Here is an 18,067-nt window from a genome sequence, read left to right as displayed (position 1 = left end):
CTTCCTTTTTTACATAGAGATGCTCAGGTGATATTTTCCTGTCAGCTTTTTACAGTTATACTGCATCAGTTTCAAGTGATTTAGCATATGAGTATTATGTCCCTTTAATTATAAAAAAGGATTTGATTTGTATTTCATTTAGAATAGAATTACCCCTTCCATGTTAGTAAGTTGCTGCCTCTAAACATGGCCGCCGCACATCTGCACCAGGTCCTTGTTTGATGAGAATGAGGTGCATACACCAAATGGTTATGCTACTTTCAGATTAAATCATATTTAGTGCTTTGCAGTATTCTTATAACCAGATAAAGACACATAATATAATGATTTACCCTGTTTATATCTCAAATAATCCAGTTATTTTTTATCTTTCACCAAATTTGTTTTTCACAACTTATTAATTATAGAAATGAAAATAGTAATTATTTATTTTTTAACAGGAATATCTCCGTATAAGTGGTTTATTAATTTAAGGAACTAAACCACCGTCATTTTAGTCATTTTCAGTCAGTCAGGGGAGTTGTCAGAAGTGAGCGAGTTAATGGTTTTGTTATTCACATCAGCTGATAAGAGCCTGACCATTCTGCTGCTAAAGGGAGAATCAAACACACAGGGAGGGAGATGAGAGAGAGAGTTTGCTCTGTCTAACGTATACAGAAAGAGAACTCTTAACCAGCCTGGCATTCTCCTGCTGTTAGATGTTTGCCATTGTCTTGTTACTGGGTGTTGTAAAAGTGCAGGTGCCTTTTTTGTGGGGGGAAATTAGGGATCATTGGGTACAACTTATCCACTACTTGGAACAGAAGACTTGGCCATAATGCCCTGGAATAGGTTTGTGCGGGCTCTAAGTTTCTCCCAGGTAAGGACTTACACATACACCTCTGAGGGTAACTTAACTTGTATACCAATTACACTGCTAACAAACATAGATACAAAACAGTATACATTTTATAGACCTGAACTTGTTGTGTAACTCTTTCATTTTCTTATGTGTTTATGCTGGTTCTTGTGAATTTGTAAATAAAAAGATGAAATATACAGTATGCACGGTTACTGGATATATGAGCCTAGGCTGGAAATTCTTCTGTAGTGCTACTTTATACTTACAAGTTTTTGTTAATGTTTGTTGTTTGTGACCATCTTTTATACCACTGTATATGTCTCTGTACTTTTTGTGTATTGTCAGTGTTTGCTTGACTTGTGCCAGCCTCACGCAGTATACTTAAGTGAGGCTTGAGTAAGGCTAATAGCAATCTGAAACGCGTAAGACTGACCGCCTGCAGGTCTCATGTCTAGGCTTTTCTGATTTGTTGTATTTTATTGGATGTAACACTACCTTACTGTGGGTTTATATATTTGTTGCAAATAAAAATAGAGGATCTTACAGGACTTCCTTTATTCCCTACCTCTGCACACCTACCTACCTGTCTCTCTTTTTCTGTAAGTCATGAACACCATGACAAACTTATTGATTCTGTGTGTTCCTTTCAGGGCTCTACTAAATCCTCCAGAAGTGCTCAGTCACGCCGACGACCATCAAGGTATTGCATGTGGATTGTTAATTAGAAACAGGGGCAGGAATGCTATCAAACATAAAGGCAGCAAACTTAAAGGGACAGGAAACCCAACATTTTTCTTTCATTATTCAGATATAGCATAAATTTGTAAACAACTTTCCAACTTACTTATTTGATCAATTTTGCTTCATTCTCTTGGTAACTTTATTGAAGGAGCAGAAATGAACTACTGGGAGCTAGCTGAAAACATCCGTAAGCCAATGAAAAGAGGCATATATGTGCAGCCACCAATCACCAGCTATCTCCCAGCTCCTACTTAAAGAATACCAAGAACAAGAGAACTAAGCAAATTAGATAATAGAAGTAAATTAGAAAGAATTTTAAAAACTCCCCTATCTGAATCATGAAATAAAAAAATGTTTGTGTTTAAGGTGAAATTAAAGTAATAGAAAGGTTAAAATAAAAATATGCAATATACTTCTATTAGCAAGAGTGGTTCATAGTAAAAGTTATCACTGTTTTTAAGTCACATAGGTACAAATAATGAGACCAGTGCACCAGTATTCAAACTCAAAAAAGTCCATAGTGACTTGAACGGCACAAATGAAGTCTCACAGATACGATACACTCTCTGAGCCGGCATCGCGTTTGAATACCGGTGCACTCCGCGCCCTCACAACATAAATGCAAATGCTGCTGAAAAACAGTAAAAGCTTTTACTAGACGCAGTTTTGCTCATGGAAGTATAATGCAAAAATGCTTCTATTTAAATCTGAAATGAACCACCTTGCACTTTTGACATTCCTATCGCTTTAAGCTTTTCATATTTCTATCCTGCGTATGATAAAGCTCTATAAATGTTTATTTTTGCATATAAACAAGAAAAGTTCAGTCATGCCGCTGACCGTAAAGCATGTAAATTGTTTAATTAAAAACAAGAGCAGCAGTGTTATCAATCATAAAGGCAGCAATGGCATCAAAATTAAACTTTCAGTATTTATAAACTGCATATAAACGAGCTCTATTTAAACAAGTTACATTTATTTTTGCTTAAAAAAAGAAAACATCCAGTAAAAGAAGTACATTTTGATTTTGAAACTATTAGAAAGTGTATGTTTCTGCGACAGGAGTTTGTTTATGTGATAGAAGCTTATTGGCTGCTAACAAAAACTCCCATATTCAATTCAGTTAGAGAATGTTGCTTCCTCAGCCCTCTGCCCTTACTTAAAAAAAAAATCTGTAACTTTGTGAGTGCCAAGATGTTACGGAACGGTGTCATATGCAATGGGTGATCAGGCCCTCTCACACAGACAGCTGGAATCAGATGCTTTGGGACTCCCCCATATCTTGTTTTAGGCCCATACAGCGGGTAGGGTCTTATGGAATGTTTCTCCACAGTAAGAGGAGACATTGTTAGATTTAGGCCATATACTGAGCATTTTAAATGTATTGCTACAGTCTGACATATTTTAATGAAACTCAGAAAAGCAATATGTGATGACTTACAATGTTGTCTATTTGTGCAGGAGCCTAAGCTTGATTCACACCATGGAGGACAGCTGCGAGTTGGACCTGACTTATATCACTGAAAGGATCATCTCTGTCACCTTCTCAGCAGGGACAGAAGAGGCCAACTTCTGCAGGAACCTCAAAGAGGTGGCGCATATGCTGAAATCCAAACATGGGGATAATTACCTGGTAAGCCACAACTACTTCCCTACATCTCTAGCTGAGGAGCTAATCATTATCTTCATCTCTCTGCTTGAAAGTCCTGATATTATTTACTTTACTTTTTTAGAATTTCACCTGTTTTTATTTTTTTTATTTCTTTAAGATTTTTAACTTGTCTGAGAGACGACATGACATCAGCAAACTACATTCTAAGGTAAGGTATATGAGGAAGTCTTTCTGGTAACTGTGCTGAGCCGCAGCAGAAACATATCATTTTCATAAACTGAGAGCAGAAAGGATGTGTAGAAAAATATATAAAGATACCTAACTATAAGTGATTATCAGCTGCACAGTCACAATATCAGTCTAGAGGGGGGAAAAATATCAGTCAGGACTAAAAGCTACCAATAAAGAGAGAAAATGTAAACCTCTACTCAGCTTTAAAGGTCCAGAATAATATAAAAATACAATGTACTAATGTGTTAGATTAGTTTATTATTACACTGTTGCTTAAAGATAACTATGTTTAACCCCTTTATTTAAAGGCAGCTTCAGAGCAGGAATGTACTACTGAAATACATCCGATGAGCCAGTGACAAGAGGCATATGTGTGTAGACACCTATGTTAGCTAGCTCACAGTAGTACATTGCTGCTCCAGAATCTATCTAGTTTATATTTTGTGGCAAAGGCAGAGCAACACAATATTTATAAGCTTTAGGAGTTATATGTAACAATGTTTGCTATCAGTACTGATACCCTGCCAGGGTCTAACTGGTGACTTTTATCCACAGGCACTCTGTATGCTTACTATCCAGTCATTATTTGGTTACTAGGCCTTAGGTTTATCTATCCACTTGCCTTAGCATTACATTCTATTGCAGGTAAAAAAAAAAAGAAAAAACACAACTGGCTTGTCACTATCAGTAGCAGCTGGCCAGCCGTCATTTTTATTGTAACGTAAAGCAGTTTTGTTACTGTGGCAACTGAAAAGTAATAACAGCTATCACGTTCTGTGGGAGACCCTTGTTTATGATAGCAACAGTAACGTAATGGGCCATGATACTCCAATAGCGAGTACGTCAAATTACATGAAAATTGATAGTTGTGTGTTGAATATACCAACTTTTCTACTTACTGTGTAAGCCAGTGATCAATACCGATCACTTGCATTTTCTGTTAGTTTACTTTTAAATCATTTACTAAACAGCTTTCACCTGTTTAACTGCTGCTGTTTCATACATATTACAGAATATATTTAGTACTATGTCCCTAAGTAGCTGCACCTAAAGGCTGTCTTAAGGGAAAAAAAATAGGTTTCTTACAACACATTTTTAGCAGTAAAAAGAAATAAAAATACATTTGGAGGATCAAAAAGGAATGATCCTCTGCAATATATTAACCTGTTACTGCAGTTAACCCTATTCTATCCTCACTGACCAGGCCCTTGCATCTCAATTAACCCTAAATTATCTTACACTATCACATTAAATGCATGATATAAACCTTACTGTAAGTATGCTCCTTTGTGATCCTTTAATGTAAAAATAAAATGGATATTACTATGTTTCTCCTCCTCCTGAAGGCAAAACTCTTAATAGAGGTAGCCTAGCCACAAATAAACTCACCTGCACCTAAGCAAGAGCACAGTTAAAGGGACAGTATACACTCATTTTCATATAACTGCATGTAATAGACACTACTATAAAGAATAAGATGCACAGATACTGATATAAAAATCCAGTATAAAAATGTTTAAAAACTTACTTAGAACCTCTTAGTTTAGCTCTGTTGAAAAGGTAGCTGGAAAGCCCACTGTAAGTGGCAAATAAGACACTCCCCCCTCCCCCTTCTTTTGCATATGAAAAGGCCCTTTACACAAACAGGAGCAAGCTGGAGAAGGTAGCTGACGGTATTCACATAAAACTTTGGGGCTTGGTTAGGAGTCTGAAAATCAGAGCAATGTTATTTAAAAATAAGCAAAACTATACATTTATTTTTTAAAAAAACTTTATGGGCTATATAAATAGATCATCTACAAGACATTTATGCAAAGAAAAAATGAGTGTATAATGTCCCTTTAACATCTGCTCTGGCAAAAGGTTCCAACAGGAAAAGCAAAGGGAACACTCGTCTCAATTAATCGAAAAATACTTTATATATAACCTTATTCAGTAACAGAGGGGCCGAATTATCAAGCTCTGAATGGTGCTTGATGCCCCTGTTTACACACAACTCTTCAGGCTTGTTGGAAACAGCAGTTATGAAGCAGCGGTCTAAAGACCGCTACTCCATAACTTGTCCGCTGCCTCTGAGGCTGCGGTCTTCAATCTGCCCGATCCTATACGTTCTGGCTGATTGACACCCCCTGCTAGCGATCGATTGGCCGGGAATCTGCAGGGGGCGGCTGTCCGCATTTTTTCGATGTGCGGCAGACATGATACGCTACATTGTATCATGTCTGCTCGCACATTAATAAATAGGCCCCAGATTTCCAAAATCAAATATAATTCATTAAGTAACTTTAGTAGTTTAAGAAATCAGATGCTGTTAAATATTGTAAACATCATCAATCTTAGATAACAGCAGAATATTTAAGCACAACTGCTTTGTTTTTTTTCTTATCACACCCCATCAGAGTCTAGGCAGTGCCAGAGATATCTAATAACACAAGACTTCCTAACTTCTGTGATTATGATATGATAAAAATCACAGTGCATTGTACATCACATACTGATTGCCCTTATTTCTTGCTCCTTTATACAGAGTTGCTTGAAGGGACATAAAAATCAAAATTAAACTTTCTTTGTACAAATAGAGCAGGCAATTTTACAAACATTCAATTTAATTTTTTTAATCAAATGTAATTTGTTCCCTTAGTGTCCTTTGTTGAACAGCATAGCTAGGTAGACTCAGGAGTAGTAATACACTATTGGAATCTGTTGGTGGTTATGCACATGTGCCTTTTGTCATTGACTCATCTGACTATATTAACTGCAGAAATATTGTAATGCTAGAGGTTCATTATTAATCAGGAGTTCAGTTATTATTCTTTTTTTAAAGGGTGTTAGGATCATTTTTGCTTAGTGTATACAATATACAGTTAAACAGCCAAAGAACGCTCTAGCATTACAATATAAAGCTGTATCATCCTTCCTGTCTCTCAGCTATTAAAGGTCAGAGCTAAATGAAGAACATATATTTCAATTTTTGCAATCACATATTTGGTAATGACAAACTCTAAATACAGTGCTCATAGTTAGCATTGTGTATTTAAAAGACCATAGTGATATACTGTGTGTATGTGTATGTGTGTATATATATATATATATCATTTGTTGATTTTTCAAGCTTCACGGATTTAAACATCTTACTTCGAATTAAGCAGAATTATTAATTTTATGTATAATATTTATTTGTACTGTTCTGAATATATAAATTAAAAACAAGACATAGTTATACATTCTTTAAACAAGCATATCAAACCTTCCTTCCAATCTGACAGCAGCAGAGGAATGGCAGATTACAGCCTTGCGGGAAGTCTGATTATACCAGCCCACGATATACTTGATTTACCTATGCTCGAGAGTTGTTTTTATGGGAATGTATAGTTTTCCTGGGGACAATACTATCCCTTCTTGATAAGTCAGTATTATTATTATTATTATTATTATTATTATTATCAGGTATTTGTAGAGCGCCAACAGATTCCGCAGCGCTGTAAACATAGTCGGTGTACAGGATAGCTTTTGTAGGGGTCAAGTGGGTAGAGGGCCCTGCCGAGAGTTTCACTGTTGTAGTCGGCTCTTATGAAGCGATCTGTAAACAGCTGGGCCCATAGGCTTACAATCTAAGGGGTTCAAGGGGAAAGCAATGGCATTAGGAAAGGTTAGTGTTGGTTGTATGCATCCCTGAATAGTAGAGTTTTTAGGGAGAGCTTGAAGCTGTTAAAACTATTGGAGAGTCTTATGGAGCGAGGCAGGGAATTCCACAAGATGGGGGCCAGTCTGGAGAAGTCCTGTAAACGTGAATGTGAGGAAGTAACAAGAGAGGAGGAGAGGAGGAGATCCTGAGCTGATCGAAGGGGACGGGAGGGAGAGTATCTAGAGACAAGTTCTGAGATGTAGGGGGGAGCAGTGCAGTTGAGAGCTTTATATGTCAGGGTGAGGATTTTATGTTTAATCCTAGAGGCAAGAGGAAGCCAGTGTAGGGATTGGCAGAGAGGTGCAGCAGATGAAGAGCGACGAGTAAGGAAGATGAGTACCATGTAGTACCATGTATTGGCTAGGAATTTTGTTCTTGCACAAAAGTTAGAGCATGTAAGGAGTTTGTAGTTTTGTCTGAATGGGGAGGATTTGCAGGAGTATTTGAAGCCATAAAACTGGGTGTAGTCTTCCAGTCTGAGCAAGAGAGCTCCACAGACACAAAAGCGATCCAGTAAATGAGAGGAAGATGTGCTGAATATATATCAGGATCTGAATAAAGGGAATGGTTATGCGAAACAAGGTGATATATGGAAGGGGTGCAGTGTGGTAGTTGGATTTAAAAAAAAGATTTTGCATCCATTCATTTCAAGTCATCCAGACTCATCCGGTAATGAAGGGACACATATCTCACTCAGCTCTACTTGAGAAAATCAAGCAAAATATTTCATATTTCATATTTGCTTAAAAATGATACAGATGATGTTATCTTCACTTTTTAAAGCACATGAACATTTGTATTTTGTCATTTAATCAGATTAGTTGAAATAAATGTTACAAAGAATGATATGACATTGGGATAGGTTGTTGATAGGTAGACTAATTGACAAATTGAGTTGACACATGAGAAATGAGTGGATTTTTTAAATATAATTTTTATTAAGGTTCATACGTAGAGTTACATTTATCTGAGCACAATAAAATAGCATATCGCAGTTACAAAACCACACATCTGTCAATAACAACATTTAACCCAGGAACAACACATGACAAGTACTTATAGACAGTGTAATGAAGGTATCATATGCCAGAACCATCAAACGTTGTTTGCAACAAGAACACAATAAGAACACAATAAGATCCTTATTTCTCCATAGATGATTATTTTTATTCAGCATTGTTTAATGTATTTAAAATTGTATGCTCTGTCTGAATCATGAATGTCTAATTCTGACTTTAATGTCCCTTTAAGGAGACACACATTTTGTGTCTGTGCCAGTGAGTTCTTTATAATCAGGGTCTGATTGAGAGGCTGAATTTAAGGAAAGAACAGGTTAGAGTTTTACTCCACAACTCTGTACTTGGGATATTTTCATTGGAAATATGTACAGTGTGTAAGATTTAGATATTGGTGTAAAGTTAGAAAGTGATCTGTAGAAGTTCAAGTGGTGGAAGGGCATCCAAGAAGAGATCTAATCTGGCAAATTGAGTTATTTGTCCCGACTAATATATTTTCAGCTTATGTTTACATTAATCTATTTACTGTATGTTTTAATCACTAGAAAAAAAACAAACAACTATTTTTGCCAGCATGTCTGGCAAAGCGTCAAAAGATCAATAAGGTGGTTGAATATAAAAGGTATTAAAGACAGCGAATCCAGAATAATGTCTAAGGAGGACATGATCATCACATATCTTCCTTAAAATATACTTCTGTGTTTAGCTTGCTCTAGATAAAAAGAATATGAACATAACATCCGGTAAAGGTCCATCCCTCACACAGCTGACCTTTCACAGTACTGCTCTCAAAGCTAAGTGGACTCCTGGTACATTTGTAACCTAGTTATATCAGATACATGTTGTGGCTTTAAAGATTATCCCAGGTTCCCACTCTCTGTATTTTAAAGATTATACCAGTTTCCGACTCTCTGTATAGTGGTTTAGGGTTGTTTCAATAAGTTACTCAAAACCATGTGTTGTATGGACTACCAACTCCTTACCCTGTGACAAGGGGGCATGGTTGTTGTTATTAAAAAAAATTGTAGGAGACTCAAAATTCGTATTTACTCATAATTCATAATCAACTGCTTGGCACAAAAACATTTTAAATGAATAAATTGTTATTCATTTTCATCCTATAAAAGGATTTTTGTTCTTGAGTAAATCCCGTGTTCCCTTCTCTTCAGCCCTGGAAAAGGACTATTTATAAACACAAATTAATGTTCTTACATTTACTCTTATAGAACAGATAAAAAATATGAAAATGGAGGAACTGTGTGTGACATTTAATCATGCCATATCTTTTTTATGATGTGAAAAACCTTATTATTTTGTCCTTATCACACAATTAATACTTACAAAATTAAATTAAAAAGAGCATAAATAAACTGTCACATTGTTATACATAGATTAGCCACTCTATTAAGCTTAATTATGCCATTTAATGTCACCACTAAGATGCAAATCTATCATGAAGTTATGACTATACTCTTTATTTAAATGAAAATTGAGATTACTGAATAATTACATACATTCAGATATATACTGTAGATATTTACTTTGAATAACATTTTGTCTTATTTTTAAGGTCAAGTAACAATTCAGATTCTAAAAGTTATACGTATTTGTTTTTTTAACCCATTAAATGCAGGGGTTGTCTGGGAGACATAGATCATTGACTTCTTTGCATGGAGGGCATCTTCCCCCTTTCCTCTGTATGCACCGCTTCCTCATTCTCTGGTGGCTGAACAGAGTTCTGTTGTCATTTATATGCATTGGTGCAGGGTTTCTCTAGCTTTATGGTGCATGCATCTCTGCAGGAACAAGTTCTTACCCTAAGACCTCTAACTGCACAATGAAAATAAAGAAACAGAAAATACAATTACACAAAACACTTTTAGTTCTTTAATGTTATGCCACTTGCATTAGAGAAAAAACAGACGGTGAGGAAAATGATTTTCATGTTACCACATTTCTATATCTAACTTTATAACAACATACACATCTCAGCTCAGGAGTGTTTCATTGTAGCATACTTGTGCATAGAACACTATACCTGGCGCAGTTGATCATGGCATTTTTTCCTGTGATATTTCATAGTGACCCCATATCTGACACGTGCATTTGTTACTTTTTCACGGTGTTATACACTTTATCTGGCACTTTCTCTCTGACAGATTTTAAACAGTGTTTCTCAAATGTCACTGGCCAGATTCTAAGAATTTCCCTACCTGAGTACAGGTGAGTCAGTCACAGTGTGTGAGCAGCTGACCAGGCAGGGAATAAGAATCTGTCCTGTTAGGGATGCTTAAAGGGACACAAAACCGATAACATTTCTTGTATGATTCAGATAGAGCATACCATTTTAAACAACTTTCCAATTTACTTCTATTATTTAATTTGCTTCATTCTCTTGTAATCCTTTGCTGATCTAACAGCAAATAACCTAGTTTCTAGGTGCTGATTGGTGGCTGCATATTTATACTGATTTTCATTGGGTCACCCATGTGTTCAGTTAGAAACCAGGAGTGCATTACTGCCCCTTCAACAAATGATACCAAGAGAATGAAGCAAATTTGATAATAGAAGTTAACTGGAAAGTTATTTAAAATTGTATGTTCTACCTAAATCATGAAAGACATTTGTTGGGTTTCATGTCCCTTTAATGCATTGAATATTTACTTTAGCTGCCCCAGGGAAACAAATAATGAAAGAGCAAGTGCTGGAGGACCCCTTAACAAAGCTTCAGGTATCCCCAGGGGTACGCGTAGCATAGAAACAAGGCATTAGTGGATCCCATGGTGACAATCACTTACATGACTTCACAGAATGATGAAGAACCCAACAGCAGAGAAGCTTCCTCAGCAGTTTTCTCCCAGGTCCTATTTAAAGGGAACACCCAGCTGATTTTACTGAGCTAATGTGTTTTTTTCAAAGTTTGTTGCACAAATTATCATTTAATCAATTTATGTTAAATTATGCAACTATTTTTTTGCTTTGGATTACTTAAAGTGAATGTCAATTTTGATGCTAAAGTGCCCGGTTTTTAAAAATTTGATTAAAAACAGGGGCACTTTACTTCATCAAAATTTACATTTCACTCCTGTTGTGTAAAAAAACTTACCTTTTAATCTTGACAGCAGCTACAGCTTCCTCCGGTCGTTGCAAGCCATTTCTGACGTCAGAAATGATGGATAGGTCATCCTCCAATCGCTGCTTCCCCGAAGGGGAATCAATGTCTGATTCAACACCGTGATTGGAGGAAGCCGGATTCCTCATTTTAGACCCAGGAAGAGGCTTTGCGACGGGTGGAGGAAGCTGGAGCGGCTGTCAAGTTTAAAAGGTAAGTTTTTTTTCTCAACGGGAGTAAAATGTAAATTTTGATGAATTAAAGTGCCCCTGGTTTTAATTGAATTTGTAAAAACCGGGGGCGCGTGGAAACCTGCGCCGCCCGGAGTTTCACCTTGCACATCGAGCTATCACATATACGGCGCCGACAGTTGCTAAAGTGCCGTAAGCCGGACAAACTGGCGATGTCCAGAAATAAGTGTAAGTACAAATTTCTGGAGTCGCCAGTGACTTACGGCACTTTAGCAACTGTCGCCGCCTAAAAAAAACTAACTAAAGTATAAAATCTCCCGTAACTGTCTAACACGCCTCCCAAAAATAGCCCGACACGTATACCCCTCTATCCGCAATCCCCCTCTCACTCCTAACAATAAATGTATTAACCCCTAAACCACCGCTCCCGGACCCCGCCGCCACCTATATTATATGTATTATCCCCTAATCTGAGCCCCCTACACCACCGCCACCTATTTTAAATATATTACCCCCTAATATGATCCCCCTACACCGCCGCCAGCTACATTAAATATATTAACCCCTAATCTAATCCCCCTACACCGCCGCCACCTATTTTAAATATATTAACCCCTAATATGAACTTAATTATTATTTAAATAAATCTAAATAATATTAATAATATTAACTTCTCAGCTATCTTTTTATTAGGATCTAGTTTCAGCTCTTGGTAAGTGGCTAAATAATATTAATATTCTATTAGATTCTTTAAGGTAATATTCCGTATCCATTAATACATTTTAAGTTAAGTAATTAAAAGAGAATAAAGGAAAAAAAATGTTACAGGAAACAGATTAAAAACTCCAATAGCATAATTTCATAATTAAAAGCTTAAACAATTTAAATGAGGCATAAAGTAATTATAGAGAAACTACATTCCAGCTTAGGAATTAATTGTGATAGAATCCTAAAATCAAACCAAGAAAAAAATGTCATCAAACAACTGGGTGGAAATAATAATGGTATTAGTGTAGATTTGTGAGTGACAAACGTCTTTAAAATGATTAGAACCATACACAGATACATTGAGCTTATTGCAAACATTCCTGCATCTGAATTTTTTCTATACTTTTGTTCAGAATGGGTTAATTTTTCATTTATTTTTTTGGGGGGAGCACTTTTGCATACCCCCTTCCCCTACCCCGTATGCGTATGCTGTCAGCATTTATTGATATGCGGCGAACATGCTCCACTACAGTGGATCATATCCGCTCGCACTTTGATAATTCGGCCCCTTAGTAGTGAGCTGTTTATGAAGTGTTGGTTAATATTATCAGTGGCAACATGATCAAGTGGCAACATGAGAGTCAAAATTAAACTTTCATGGTTCTAAGAAACATTTCAATTTACTATTAAAGGGACAGTCTACTCCACAATTGTTATTGTTTAAAAAGATAGATAATCCCTTTATTACCTATTCTCCAATTTTGCATAACCAACACTGTTATATTAATACACTTCTTACCTCTGTGATTACTGTGTATCTAAGCCTCTGCAGAGTGCCTCCTTATCTCAGTGCTTTTGACAGAGTTGCATTTTAGTCAATCAGTGCTGACACAATGTTATCTATATGGGACACATGAACTAACACCCTCTAGCTCTGAAAAACTGTCAAAATGTTCTAAGTTAAGAGGCAGCCTTAAAGGGCTTAGAGATTAGCATATGAGTCTACATATGTTTAGCTTTTAACAAAGAATACCAATAGAACAAAGACAATTTGGTGATAAAAGTACATTGGAAAGTTGTTTAAAATTGCATGCCCAATCTGAATCATGAAAGGTTATTTTTGACTAGATTTAAATTTACTAAGTATTTTTTGTTGAAAAGCATACCTATCTAGGCTGGGGAGCAGCAATGCACTACTGGGAGCTAGTTGGTGTTTAGTGGCTACACACATATCCCTCTTACCATTGGCTCACCCCATGTGATCATCTATGGTCCAGTAATTGTTGACCTGAAGCTGAATTTAACTATGTGTGTAACCCCTGAAAAGGGTTTAAACACATAATTATATGTAAACAATCATGTAATAGTAAAATACAGTTACATATTAGAGCATTTTCCTTTTGCACTTCTAGGTCCCTTTTACACCTATATTTGAATTACTAGACTTGCTTACATCTCATTATAAACAATCCCATATGGTGATGGAAACAGTAACATGAAGTGAGTAACTGTGTCTCAGGTCATTGCACTTTCATCCTAGAGACAGATAATGCTCAGTGGTCAGGGCCGGTTTAATGTGTTACATGTTAACAGTTGGCAGAACACAGACATAACGGAAAGAGGCTGCTATTTGTCACACTATTAGTTCATCCCTTGATATATTATTGTTTCTGTAAGTAGCAACCAACAGCCTGTTTTTCATTATGGCTTGTGGAACTGTTCAGCGTTTCCAGAGATTTAGAAAAGAGCAGTAATAATATTCAATATTACTCTTATACTGATAAGCCTTAAACATGTTTTTAAATAATCTATCTATCTATCTATCTATCTATCTATCTATAATACCTTAATGCCAGAGTATTTGCTTCTGTTATCAAATTTACCTCTTTTTCATGGTGTCATTTGTTGGGAACTCTGCTCCTCTCCATAAGGGCAAACTGGAGTAGTCTCAGAGATTTACACATGACTTGAGCAGCAGTAAATGTGCACAAATTCTATACAAGCAACCTATAGGAAGGCTGCAGCAGGCAGTTATAAATTACAACAGGGATACCCACAGCTCTACCTTCAGTTACTAATTTAGATGTTTCTATTCAAAGAAAGATCCACTTTTAATTTGTTAAACAGTGCTCCTAACTATATAGCACTCATTTTTAATAGCAACATGTGTTTCAAAGCTGCTGTTTCTTATGGATGACAGTATTTTATTTATTAGCGTGCCACTTTAAATGTGATTGCTATAAGGAACTCTTCACCACTGTTAAACCAATATGGCACTAGGGGCATCTGGATTTAATTTTTTTTTTTTTTTCAGGTGTTAGATTTCGGCTGGCCAGACCTGCATGCCCCAGCATTAGAGAAGGTCTGTAGTATCTGTAAGGCGATGGACACTTGGCTGAATGCTGACCCTCATAATGTTGTTGTTATCCACAATAAAGTAAGTGGTCTATCACTGACTTGTATGTATTAGATTTTATCTCAGGCAGTCTTGCACTACAAAACACTGATGTCATAATTAGATTTATCTGTGCAGACACTGAGATTGTAGGCGCAGAGCATTAAAATGCATCAAATTGTTGTTTAAAATTTGTTCAGATTTCTATTCAGAGATTATTACTGTTCATATCTGAGAATGCGTTTTTTGCTTCTATTTTTTGTCCTTAATTCTGTAAAACATTGTTTACAGAAAACTAGGCTATGACTGAATTGTGATATGTGAAAAAATACACAAAAACTTTAATTAGGGAAATTACAGTCATAACAAAAACATGTATTAAAATGTTTATTTTGCTTGTTGACCTAACGGATGCATCATTTTTTATGCTAGGTTTTTATTGTAATTTTAGAGAATAGGTATTGAGTTATTATTCCCTATACAATACTGATAAATATACAAGGGCTTTGTTTAGTGTTTAGCAACATCACAACACCTCTCACAACATATTCACAAATGTAGGTGTCAATAGGTTCATAGTGGTATTATTGTTATATTAAAAGGCAAGACAGTAAATTTTATCCTGAGACGAGGTCTAATTTTCTTTTTCTTTTTTTTCTTTTTTGTGAGAAATGTCATCTTATTTTTACTGTTACTCTGTCTTTTGTTTTTTTCACATTGCCTGACCAGCACAAGAAACACCTACAAGCCCTAATAACAAGTGTACGCTTCCCGATAGATTAACCAAGAAACATGAATAAAGTCATGGTAGAAAATTACTATATTGATTGCAGTATAATATGATTATCTTTGCCCCTTTTCTTTTAAATTTAAAGATTTCCAATCCTTGTTAAAAATTCAATACTGCTATATTGGTTGCAAATTCAAGTGAATCATTTATAACTGCCTCTAATTGGTCTCAGCTGAGAAGAAAACCTAGGTAACAACATGGTGGCACATGTTGCTTTATGGAAAAATTAAACTTATTTTTTTACAATATTTAAACTAGTAATATTTTAAAAAATATACATCTGCATATAGTTCACAGACTTATATACATCGTTCTAACTAGCCTCATTCTAACTTGTTTAGTGTTTAATGTCCCTTTAATAAACGGTACATAAGTACTTTCATATAAAGAAATATACTTTTATAAGTAGGCTGCATTTTTCTTTGATGGTCCTTATACATTACTTTGTAACAAGGCTGCTTGGTGTTTGGTGTAAGGGTAACAATGCCAGGTCATCATATGATTTATTACATATCCTCATCCTGAACCTAATCCAGCCATTTTATAAAGCACCGGCATGCAGGACTAGGCTATGCACAGCATTACATTTCATACTAAATCACTTGTGGAAATCGTCATTCCATATTCTTGGAAAAAAATCTTCCATAATGACTTTACACAGTAAAACTGACAACAATATTATTATTATTATTATTATTATTATTATTATTATTATTATTTATGTATTCTTTCTTTTATTAAGGATTACCATGTTACATAAGAATGTAGTCAAACATACAAAACAAGTTTAACATATATAACGAATAACATATATAACAAATGAAATAACATATATAACAAATAACATATATGCATCATAGAAATATGGGCCTGTCCTCTAAGGACATAATAGTCACATAATAGCCAGTTTCAGCTAGTTTAGATTATTGGAAGAATAAGGGGAAAAGAGTAAATATTAACTTGCTCAAATGTAGAGAGAATAGACTGCTACACGGAGAACGGGGAAGAGGGGAAGAACAATATTATTTTTGCTTTAAAGGGACAGTCTTATCAAAATTAAACTTTCATTATTCAGATAGGGCATGTAACTTTAAACAACTTTACAATTTACTTTTAACATCAAATGTGCTTGGTTCTCTTGGTATTCTTTTTTGAAAGCTAAACATAGGTAGGCTTTTATGCTAATGTATAAGTCCTTGAAGGCTGCCTTTTATCTCACTGCATTTAGACAGTTTTCCACAGCTACAGCGCTAGTTCATGTGTGCCATATAGATTACATTAGGCTCATTCCCGTGGAGTTATTAATGAGTCAGCACTGATTGGCTAAAATGCAAGTCAGTCAAAAAGAACTGAAATAAGGGGTCAGTCTGCAGAGGTTTAGATACAAGGTAATCACAGAGGTAAAAAGTGTATTAATATAAAAGTTTTGGTTATGGAAAACTAGGGAATGGGTAATAAAGTGATTATCTATCTTTTTAAAAATTAAACATTCTGGAGTAGACTGTCCTTTTAATTAAAAATAAATGTTTTGTCCTAAGTTAGCATTAAAGGGACATTTTTAAAGGGGCATGAAACACAAAACTTTTCTTCCATGATTAAAATAGAGCATACAACTTGAAAAACTTTCCAATTTACTTCTTTTATCAAATTTGCTTTATTCACTTCATATCCTTTGTTGAAGGAGCAGCAATGCACCACTGGGAACTAGCTAAATACATTATGAGTAAATAAGAGGAGGCATATATTTGCAGCCACCAGTTAACAACTACCTCCGATTAGTGCATTGCTCCTGAGGCTACCTACATATTCTCTTGAACAAAGGATACCAAGAGAACCAAAAACATTTAATAATAAAAGTAAATTGGAAAGTTGTTTAAAATTGCATGATATATGTGAATCATGAAAGTTTAATTTTTTCTTTACTGTCCCTTTCAGCCTATACTACCAGAAAAACAAAATCACAGCAGCACCACTTGTAGTGTCCAAACCTTCTTTTTATTCCATATCACATGGGCAACATAAAGCAGTGAAAACACCCTTATTCATGTTCATAAGGGTGTTTGACCCGAAACGTTGTTCTTTTTCACTGCTTTATGTTGCCCATGTGATATGGAATAAAAAGATGGTTTGGACACTACAAGTGGTGCTGCTGTGATTTTGTTTTTCTGATACTATTTCTGAGTGTTTGGCAGTTTACACCACACAGCTTGTGCACACACCTTGGGACATTTGTGCTGGATATTAACCTTTTTGGAACCTTTCAGCCTATAGAGTTGTGCCACAGTTCAACAATATACTTTTATTGGGTGTTGTTTTACCGTCCAGTGAGCAATCTGTCCCTAGGCATGTGGAAACGTTTCTTTGTCTTAAAGGGACATACAATCCCAAAACATTATTTCATGATTTAGATATAGCATACAATTTTAACAATTTTTAAATTGACTTCAATAATCAAATTTACTTACTTTTTGTGTTCTTTTTTGAATGAGCTGCAATGCACTACTGGGAACTAGCTGAATATATAGGGTTAGCAAATGTCAAGAGGCATATATGTGCAGCCACCAATTGCTGCACAAGAGCCTACCTAGGTATGCTTTCCTACAAAGGATACCAAAAGACTGAATTAAATTAGATAATAGAAGTAAATTGGAAATTGTTTATCACTGCATGCTCTATCTAACCCATGATAGTTTAATTTTGTTATTGCTGTCCTACACAGCTTTAACGTAATGTTTTTGATACTAA

At 35.6% G+C, this 18,067-nt stretch overlaps 1 protein-coding gene across 4 annotated transcripts in view; it reads left to right on the top strand.

Moving 5' to 3' along the window:
- TNS1 (tensin 1) overlaps positions 1–18,067 on the top strand; it is a 403,399-nt gene that overhangs the window by 180,048 nt on the left and 205,284 nt on the right. For all 4 annotated transcript variants that reach the window (XM_053698119.1, XM_053698118.1, XM_053698117.1 and 1 more), the window contains 4 exons: positions 1,492–1,541; positions 3,044–3,215; positions 3,352–3,402; positions 14,452–14,574. In XM_053698119.1, coding sequence (XP_053554094.1) covers positions 3,066–3,215; positions 3,352–3,402; positions 14,452–14,574 — 324 coding nt within the window. In that variant the 5' untranslated portion in view covers positions 1,492–1,541; positions 3,044–3,065. The remainder of the gene's footprint in view (positions 1–1,491; positions 1,542–3,043; positions 3,216–3,351; positions 3,403–14,451; positions 14,575–18,067) is intronic.

Source organism: Bombina bombina, chromosome 1, assembly GCF_027579735.1.
Source record: "Bombina bombina isolate aBomBom1 chromosome 1, aBomBom1.pri, whole genome shotgun sequence".
Taxonomy (NCBI): Eukaryota; Metazoa; Chordata; class Amphibia; order Anura; family Bombinatoridae; genus Bombina; species Bombina bombina.
The sequence above is the reverse complement of the archived record's forward strand: the minus strand, read 5'-3'. Positions and strand labels throughout refer to the sequence as shown.